This window comes from Limulus polyphemus, unplaced genomic scaffold (genome assembly GCF_000517525.1).
Source record: "Limulus polyphemus unplaced genomic scaffold, Limulus_polyphemus-2.1.2 Scaffold2121, whole genome shotgun sequence".
Lineage (NCBI taxonomy): Eukaryota > Metazoa > Arthropoda > Merostomata > Xiphosura > Limulidae > Limulus > Limulus polyphemus.
Window position 1 is genome coordinate 75,080 of NW_013667731.1, and position 10,632 is coordinate 85,711.

The window sequence follows — 10,632 nt, forward strand, 5'->3', positions numbered from 1 at the left end:
TCGCTAAAGTTTCGTCGGAACGAAGTTACGGAAAATCAATTAACAAACGGAGACGTAACACATTATTAACAAAGAGTTTAATAATTTATTCACTTTTGTCCGGTCTCATTGTTTTACACTTAAAGAAACCCAACCAAGTTATTAAAAACAGGATACTAACCTTATGTTTTTATCAAATCTGCTGTTATTAGCGAGATTGTCTATCTGATACTTGTGGGCCTGGCATGGGGGCGTTATAAGGTGACAGTCAATCCCACTATTCGTTGGTAAAAGAGTAGCCCAAGAGTTGGCAGTGGATGGTGATGACTAGCTACCTTCCCTCAAGTCTTTCACTGCTAAATTAGAGACGGATAGCGTAGATAGCCCTCGTGTAGCTTTGCGCGAAATTTAAACAAACAAACTAATACTTGTTGGGACATCGGTTTTATCTGAAAATACCACACCTGACAACTTTTTCTTTTCTCAACAAAATTCATATAACGATTTAATCTTTGATTTGGGGACGCATATCTTCATAAACGAGATGGGTTATTTGACCTTCTTTATTTTGACTTATTTTTATTATTGAAAGTCAAAAATATGAAACACTATAGCCGTTTCTTCATCAAGCTCCGTCACATCAAACATGCCCGCCCTTTCAGCCGTAGGCGTTATAATGTGACGGTCAATCCCACTATTCGTTGGTAAAAGAGTAGCCAAAGAGTTGGCGGTGGGTGGTGATGACTAGCTGCCTTCCCTCTAGTCTTACACTACTAATTTAGGGACGGCTAGCGCAGGTAGCCCTCGTGTAGCTTTGCGCGAAATTCAAAACAAACAAACAATTCTTCATCAAGGGCTATTATTATTGTTATTATTTTGATTTTTCCAAAGCCAACGAGTTCACTAGAGGACAGTTCTCCTTAGTAACGGTTTGACGTTACTGACAACAGTATCTATAAATTAACATGTTTGAAAATTTAACTTGCTTTCGTATTATGAAAGGTTAAGTTTAAATACTTTACGGATTTACCGTTTTAATTAATTATAAGTGGTTTAATTTTTTCTTCATATTATTAGGCAGTCAGCGATTAACATATTCCAGTTGTTGAAAAGCCACGTAGAACTAGAAGTGCACAATGGTTAGTGACAAGATAATTTGGCCTAGGCCTATGCTAAGAGTTCAACACAGCATGGACTCCGGACTAGAAGCACCTGTAGATATTTAACTTAGCCGCATAGTTCAGTAACAGTACTAGTAGGGATGCTGATATTACCTTGCATTCCAGTAACGTTACAGACTAATATTAGATAATAACACTAACATTTGTACTGTTAATAGTGTTATGAAAGTATGAAATCAAAATATGTGAACAAAAGCTATCAGTTTTGAGTCTGATAGCAGGTTTCATTCTTTCTCTTAACAATACTTTCCGGTACTTGGATTGAAAGAACTTTTAATGTGTTAGTTTGTTAGGTTTAACTTTTTATTTATTTTAATATTCATAGAAAATAAAATTGCTTAACAAGCAGGAAAATTAACTACTCAAACAAAGGCATTTGTCTATGGAATTTTCACAATTTACTCACAAAAATTTGATAAAAGCAGAGTTATTGCCCGAATTTTGAGCTCTGTACCATTATTACTCTTCTAGTTTCAAAAGCATAACAAACTATGATGAGAAAAAAATGAAAGTTTGACTTCAGTTAATTATGTTGGTTTTAGTGACACATATGTGATGTTTACTGTATTTTTTTTATCTTTTAAAACTTGAGGTAGGCTGGAACTTTTTCAAATAATGAAAAATATTATTGAGAGAGTGTATGCTTTTTTTGAAATCTTAATATCTTATACTATTGTTAGTATTCTATAGAAGTAGTTTATTATAATAATATTATCTGTAATTGTAGATGTCTTGTTTAATTAATGTTAGACTAAAGTAACTGAGGAGAGATAAGGTCCTCTACAGCATGCGAGTCTTACAGCAAGACTAAATGTTATTTTATGCTCAAAAGTTAATAAAAAATTTAATTAACTTTGCTACAGTTTTATGCAGATAGAATAAAGGATTTACTATGAAGCTTTGTATTTATTAATTTTTACAGAAATTATTTTGTGTGATAATATCATTGATCAGTATCAAGTGAAATTACAATTTTTACTTTTGTTTGTTCCCTGTGGTTATATGTGCATGCCAAATATGTTGGGTGTATAGTCAGCAAGTAACCAATAATGAATATAATTTCAGTTATAAGCAAACTTAGAACTTTTGACATATATAAAAATTAACTTATTTCACTTCAGAGAAGAAGAATTTTAATCCATATTCTGAAATTTTTGAATAATTCCAAAATTGAAAGATATTTAACAAGTCTGTTTTAAATATTGATTATATAACAAAATATACTCAAACACATCAGTGATACCTTTCAAAATGTTTAGTTATATAAGACAGTGTAGCTTCTAGTTTTTTGAAATTCTCTGGAAACTAGAGAATTTCTGATGACTGAAAGATTTTGAAGTAATGACTCTTAGAATGGTATTAAAAATGGGTTTTCTTGCCTTGACAACCTTAGAATTCCAGAGAGGCTACCATTTTCTGACAAGGTCATCCTAGGTGGTGTTGTGTATTGTAAAAGTCAAGATATGCTTGGGGCTTGAGCTCCAGCATCTCATTTCAAAAATATATTTGGCTCAGAGTTAGATGCCCTCCCGATATGGATGCCCGGGGCCCTCGGCACCTTTTGCCCACCTCTCTGCATGCTACTTGTCAGGGCAGATTTCTTAACATTTTAATTCATTACAGCATTTTCACTTTTATAAAGCATTTATTTGGTTCCTAACAAAAGATTTAATAGTAAGTTAGATGCATATGGAACAGATGGAGAAGGTAAGAAGTGGATAAAAATTTGGTTTGGTGGAAGAATGCAATGAATGATGATAACTGATATAATGGGAATATCAACTGTAGATTAAAATGTTTTGCTAGAGTTTTAGAATAGGAATACCACCTGAAAATTAAGGTATTTTATTAAAATGGCACATTTAAATTGGTTTTTGTTTTGGTTGTGATGGATGATTTGTATGAACTAAATGGCTTTCTATAAGCTAGTTCTATACATTCTTAAACAAACAGGATAACATATGGAAAATTCTGAACCTTTGAACGTTTTGTACTGAGAGTGTTATAATGGGGGAAAAGCATATTATAAATCATATAGCAAAATTTTATTGTGGTTGAAAGTGAAATACATTTATATTGCTTCATGTTTAGGGATGTAGAGAAGAAAGTCTTAAATACATGTGCTATTAAAGTAGAGGACATTGTTTTTTCTTAAACTTAGATTAAATAAGAACCTGGTACTAACTTTAAGAGATATTATTTTGAACTTTTGAATAATATAAAAATATCTCAAGTCAGGTGATCACAAGTATGGTACCCCTCTATTATCAAATAATTGAGGGAACAATCTGGAATTTATAAGTCTTTCATATTAACTACTGTTGTAGTTAGGTTATAAGCCTGTCATATTGACTGCTGTTCTAGTTAGGTTATAAGTCTTTTTTTTTTTCTTTTTTTCTAAGGTATGAAATAAAAACTTAGTTTGTAAGTAAGCATCATATAGAAATTGTGAAAGGATTCAAAGTGGACCTATTATGGAAAGCAGAGGGTAGCAGTTAATAGAGAGCTCCTCTTTTGGTGAATATAACTAATTAAATTTCTTAGTAGGCTGCTTTGGTAACCCACTTGTTCATTATTATTGGTATAAATTATATTAATCTCAGCATATGTTATAAGCTAACTATATTTTCTAGAGCAACTAAGTTGCTATGAGAAGCTGGATGTGAGAGAAGTATCATTGTGATTTAGAATATTTGAGAACATATACAGAAGTTAAGATTGAGATAGAATATTTGAATTACATGAATAGCAATTAAAGAAGTTTAGTTATTAAAAATAGTATAAAAAATGAGGAAGAACATCCAAAAACATGACTATAAATTGAGAGGTGTTGTCAGAATATAAGTAATTGAGAAAAATGTTGGAAGAACACAACTAGAAGATTAAAAAACTTGACCATTAGTGTAAAGTACAACTTTAATAAAAAGGAATACAATTATGCACAATTATCTAAAATAGAATACCTGGAGCTGATTACCCATCTATATAAGGAATGCACAACAAGCTTGATGATTCATTATTCTCTTAAAATCATTGATATCTTTATTAGTTTATAAGGAACTACTTGAACACGAAACTAACAGTAATTTAAGAAGCCAGGTAAAAACCCTTATAATCAGAAATGAGTAATTTTAAAAACATTCTTTGATAGATATGTTGAGGCAAAGTATTCATGATGAAACTTAGTTGAATGGATGTTAATTGCCTGTTGTAAAAACAGAAGTATAGAGGACAACGTTTCGAAAGTCTTCTGCCTTTCATTTTCAGGTCAGTGTGTCCCAATCCAATAACTTGGCAATAATTTTGATTTACAATCTTTCAGGCTTCTTCAAGGCGTGAAAGATAATCAGGGGTGCTCAGAAACTTTGTTTCTCTTTGTCCCGCTTGCAGAATTAAGGATTATTCTTTACGAGAATTGGTAAATTTTCTGCTAGTGGCTGAAACTTTATGAAACTTAATTAGGTTTAACTGGCAGAGTGTGACTGTTGACAGTACATAGTTAAAGGATAAACAGGCATGGTGTGTTAAGTGCAGTGCACGTGACTAATTAAGAGCCTCAAGACATCTAGGAAAGCTGTGAGTAATGCAAGTTGAAGGCAGGAAGTAGTACAGCAGGAAGGAGAGTTTGTGGAAAATGATCTTAAATTCTGGTAATTCTTGAAGTTGGAAGAGGATCAAGGCTGTGACAAAGGTAGCAAGTTCCTGAAAACTGGATTATAAAGTTGTAAGGTTAAAATTTACATGAAAACAGGATGAATATCCAGGATATTGTTAAAACTGAACAGTGTTTACTGTTATGCGGAACAGCACCTTTTCAGGGTTGGGATCATAGGATCCTACATTGTTGGAAAATTTTGTTTTGGGGAAATGGGAGTACTCCAAGAAAACCCACTTTCATGGCTGGGGCGCCGAAAACAATGCCCTGCACATGCATGGTGGAAGCTGTAAAGAAACAAAACACATTAGTTATAATATAGCATCTTGATCAGACTTGGCTGGTGGGAAGCCAATGGAAAGGCTGGAAAAGTCTGGTGGTAGTCTTCTTTGAAGACTGGTTCTTCAATGTCAGAGAGAAAATGTTGAGAATACAGAAACCGGTACTGGATGTTTTTGTCAAACTCTGTTTCAGTCCTGTATTCATAGGGTGAATGAGACTGTCTGGGTGATGAGCAAAGGAATCTGCAAAAGTTGGCAGCAAGCTATTCGTCTATCTAGGTTCTCCTGGCTTTCTTGGAGATGCGTGTCTTAATTTCATGGGTCTTTGTTTGGAAGAAGTCAATAGATGTCGAAGAGTGATTTAGTAATACTTAAGTCTGTGTGGATTGAGTGTTCATTGTATCTTTCTTTGCAGGTGGGGTCTGGGTGAATTTGTTTATTGGTTCAGGTTGCTTCTCGACTTGTGCTTCATGGTAGGAGTGAATTGAGTGGTGGCAGTTATTGTTGAGGTCGTCTTCGATGGTTTGCTGGTATGTAGTGGATGCTGTGGAGGTTTGGGTGGAAAAACAGATGAAAGTTGAGGGAATTATCTTGGTCTTTCAGCTCTAAAATGAAAAAAGTAAAAGAAACTATTGGTTAGTAAGTGTTCTGCGATGAATTTTGAAGTAGTAACAATATTGACATACTGGGTTGGTTAGCCCGTGGTTCTTGAGCCAATTTGATGTCTGTATTTTCTCAGGTGAGATGGACTGGTCGATGCCCTAAGAAAGATAGAAAAAAGTTGTGTGTTAGCTCTTGGAGGGTTAGAATTCCATGGGGAACAGAGATATATGTAGTCTTAAGAAGTAAGGGGTTAATTAAAAATTCCACCCCTACATAGAAGTCTTGTCTTGGTCTGGTCAATGGCTGCATTTGACTTGTATTTTCTCATTAAATTGGTTGGGGGAGAAGTCTTTAGGGAACCCGTCAATGATAATGGGTAAAATCGGTGAAACAGCATGAGAGGGTTGTCTTCCTGTGGGAAGACTAACTAGTTGATTGTGGAGCAAGGAAGAATATGTCTTTATGGCTCTGAGTGTAAGCAAGGAATCACTGATGATGTGACCCCCAGGTCAATGTGCAATACAATATAAATTTGTGGCAGGAATTTAGGTTTAAAAATCTTTCAGGTCTCAAAATTAATTTCTGGGGCCTGAAAGGCAACCCGAGGTGGTCAGAAACGTTTGTATCTCTTCACACCGCACATTGAGAGATTAGATGCCAAACGTCAGTTGAATAGAGCAGTCGTCATCACGGAAGGAGCAGGGAGATGTAGACTGAGTGAACATGATTTTTTTGTGATACATTGCTTAGTGGAAATTTTATTGAACTTAAGGAAATTTTATAGAATTTTGATAATAAACTAGGACTAGTTAGCCATGGTGGTTAGTCTTATGGACTTGCTAGATTAACAGCCCCTGAAGATTAGTTAGTACATGAATATTATACACTGTTGATATAGTTGAATGGAGAGATGTATGTTTGCCATGTAGCGGGTATGGCTGCTAAGACATGAAAGGTACTTGTTTGACTGTTTCTGTTTTGGGCTTTGCTGTAATATTTTTGGGTTAGAGTGTAAATGTGGTCTTTAATGACAGGTATATAGGTGAGGTTATTAACATAGATTTGTGGGGTGATTTGGGGAGACAGAATGCTATTTTTATCGCAGTGGCCTGTTGCTGTTGGAACTTTTTATATAATGTGTTGGGTATATTACATGTAATGGGGCATTTGTATTCATAGAGAAGTCTGATGTAAGCTTTGTAGATGTTGATGATGGAGTGGCTAATGCATTCTTTGTTTATACCCCTGCTTTGGTGAAGGAGTGCCATCCTGGTGCTTGTCTTTTTGAGGATGTTTTTATAGTGAGTGTTCCATGATAGGTGTGAATTTAATGTGATATCTAAAAATTTGGCTGCAGTCTTAAAGGTAACTGGGGTGTTGTATATTGTGAGTTTGAGTTTTCTGGTTTTCTTGTATTGTCTTCTTATTTTTATGTGAAATGCTATTGCCTGTGTTTTGACTGGGTTGAGAAGTACTCTCCATTTGTTACACCTTTTAAATAATTGATTTAATGCATCTTGGAATCTGGATACGGAGGTGAGCGAGTCACATGATGTTGCTCCAGACGGCAGTATCATCTTCATACTAAGAGATGAGTGTATATAGTAGCAGTGGAAGCGGTATGTCATTTACAAAGAGGATGTGGAGTAGTGGGCCAAGGACAGAGCCCTAGGGGCCTCCTGCTTTCAGTGGGAATGTATTGGACATGCAGTTGTTAACCTTAACTTTAGCAGTTCTGTTGGTGTTAAAGCTAGAGAGCCATCTCGTAAATGGAATAGGAATTCTGTTATTAGATAGCTTATACTTTAGGGCATTATGCCAGACAGTGTCAAATGCTTGTTTTACATCCAGAAAGGCTGCAACTGTTGAATGGTTAAGATTAAACCCTTGGTGTATAGTTTTGACTAATATTTCTTTGTGATCAGTTGTCTGTCTGCACTTTCTTCTCATGTTTTGGTTATCGTTGAGCATGTTGTTGGTTTCTAGGTAATATAGTATTCTGTTAGATATAACTTTTCCATAAGTTTTCCTAAGGTGTTCAACAGGCTTATAGGTCTATAGCTGTTTGGTAGGCTAAGGTTCGAGTCTTTCTTGGGGATGACTTTTATTATCGCGGACTTCGATATTGATGGTTAGTACCTGGAAAATAAGTATATTTTATATAGGTAGGCTAGGTGTTTAAGTATATTGTCAGAAAAGTTTTTAATGATTGTTTTGTTTATGCCATTTTCACCTGGAGCCGTGCATTTGAGTATTTTAAGGATGATTTTTATTTTTGTGAGAGAATGGGGCATGTGTAGTAGTCGCGGTGTTTGTGTATCATGGATAGGTCTACTGGGAATGAAGAGTTAAATATGGCGTGATTAGTGTTAATGTAATTATTGGTAGTGTTAAAATGTTGGTTGTCAAAAGTAGAGTTGTTTGGTGTGGTGAAAATGTCAGTGTAGAAGTGTGCAAACAAGTTGGGTTTTTCATCATCAGTGTGTGTTGTGGGATTATTGTAAGTTATGTTAGCATTAATAGTGTTTGTAGTGTTCTTGCAGATCTTCTTAAATTTACACCAGAAAAGTGCGGGGTTTGGTTTCGACTCGTCAATGGATTGTGTGTATGGTATAGTTGGTCTTTATAGTATTCTGGTGGATTGTGGAGAACGTGCTGTGATTGGTTGGTTTATCCCTGTTTCTGATTGGTGGAGAGACTTCCTATAGATTCAACCAATGGTAACCACAGGTTACTAACCTCTAATCCAGAATCTCTGTTTAGTGAAGGTTTTATTATGTTAATGTAAAATGATTCTTTAATTTTTCATGTCTTCCAAAACTTGTATGTGTCGATGATTCTAGTTTTTTCCCTGTTTATTTTGTGTCCAGTTGACATGGTGTGTTCTGCAATGGCTGTATTTTGTGTTTTCATGAGTCTTGTACTGTCTTTATGTTCTTTTATTCTTGTCATGAGTCTTCTTCCCATTTCTCAGGGTATATTTCATTGCAGGAACACAGAATTTCATAAATTATGTTTTTGTGTTTCTCATTGGTAGATTTCTGTTTGATTTTCATCAGAATGGATCTTAATTTCCATCAGATGTCTGTGTTGAACTTCTTGGCTGTGCATTTGAGTTTTTCACTGATATTTTATAGCTATGGAAAGTAAATGTTAGTAGTAGTAGTGTTTTCCTTATCCTTTCTCTCTGTTGTGGTCTTCTTCAGGGAGTTTTTGATGAAGGAGGAGGTGTAACCATTCTGTTTAAAGCTTTCTGTTTCGATGGATGTCTTATGTTCTTCAGGGAGTTTTTGATGAAAGAGGAGGTGTAACCATTTTGTTTAAAACACTATGATCATTTGGCCTTCTGTTTCAATAGATGTCTTATTGCAAATGTCTTCTGCTCTCTTGTTTAGGTATTGGATAATACCACGTTTTATCGAGGTTGGATGATAAAACTTGAAGTGTAGGTATGAGAGGGCTCTTTTTTCATGTCTTCCATGAAAATGTCTGCTAGAATTGGAGAGAGTGGTGATCCTATAGCTAGACCATCTGTTTGTTCATAGAATTCCTTGTTGTATTGGAAGTTAGTTAGTATATAGTCTTTAGTTCCATGATGGCATCTATCTTCATGTCAGTTCTATGTGGTAGAGAGTTGTCATTCAGCAGTCATTGTCTGGTGATAAGAAGGATTTCTGGGGTTGGAACATTAGCAGATAGGTCTGTAACATGAAAACTGACCAAAATATAATGTTCTATGAAATCTGTCGAGTTTTAAGTGTGATGTTCAGTATTCTCTCGTAGTGGAGATAGGATAGCTACCAGGAAAGTAGCTAGTTGATGGCAAGGTGAGTTTATAGCACTGACGACAGGCCTTAAAGGTATGTTAGGTTTGTGTACCTTATAGTGGGAAAAATTCTGCTGTGTTTCTACAATAGACAGTTACCATCTATTCAATTAAGTTTCAATTCTTAAAACAGTTAGAAAACTTGATTATCAAACTATGTGCATGTCTGTCAGTTGCACCAAAGATCTTCAGCCAAGAACTAGTGTGTTCACCACAATCAAATATTTTTATACAATATTTACCAAGTTTTTTAAACAACTCCCAACATAAATAAAACTTGAACAGTAATTATCTCAAGTTAATCAGTGGAATAATGATGAACATATTATAAATATTACTTCTCTTATGAAAGGACCATTATATCAGTACATATTAGTGTAGTAAAAGTAAAACAACTTCCAGTTATAGTATTTTTTATACATGTTATATATATATTACTTCCCTTATGAAAAGGCCCTTATAAACTTGTACATATTAGTGCAGTGAAATTCCAACTACATCCAGTTGTAGTGTTTATTTATACATGCTATACATATTACTTCCCTTATGAAAGGACCATTATAAACTTGTACATATTAGTGCAGTGAAATCCAAACTACATCCAGTTATAGTGATTATTTATACATGTTATACATATTACTTCCCTTGTGAACGGACCATTATAAACTTGTACATATTAGTGTAGTAAAATTCAAATTACATCCAGTTATAGTGTTCATTTATACATGTTATACATATTACTTCCCATTATGAAAGGACCATTATATTAGTACATATTAGTGTAGTAAAATTAAAACAACTTCCAGTTATAGCATTTTTTTATACATGTTATACATATTACTTGCCATATGAAATGAATGTTATAAACCTGTACGTATTAGTGTAAAATTAAAACTATATCTAGTTATAGTGTTATTTGTTCGAAAGGAGGTACCATATCTATGATTAGAAAAAACTTTTGCAGAGCTTAATGAGAATGCTCTCATTTTCTTCAATTTCAAGAAACTGAGAGAGATTGTTGATTTAGAGGTACGTAATTAGTTTTTTACAATTTATGATAAAAATGTTCATCCAACTAAAGCAAAGTAAAACTCTTACTTTGATGAT

At 34.4% G+C, this 10,632-nt stretch overlaps 1 protein-coding gene across 4 annotated transcripts in view; it reads left to right on the top strand.

Moving 5' to 3' along the window:
• The first annotated feature begins 925 nt into the window (after positions 1–925).
• Positions 926–10,632, top strand: part of LOC106466010 (growth arrest-specific protein 8-like) — a 34,476-nt gene continuing 24,769 nt past the window's right edge. Inside the window, exon 1 of one of the 4 annotated variants that reach the window (XM_022393970.1) lies at positions 926–1,118. In XM_022393970.1, the coding sequence (XP_022249678.1) occupies positions 1,116–1,118 (3 nt within the window). In that variant the 5' untranslated portion in view covers positions 926–1,115. Of the gene's footprint in view, positions 1,119–1,158; positions 1,413–10,632 lie in introns of those variants that run through there. The other 3 variants (XM_022393971.1, XM_022393969.1, XM_022393972.1) reach the window with 3 other exon arrangements.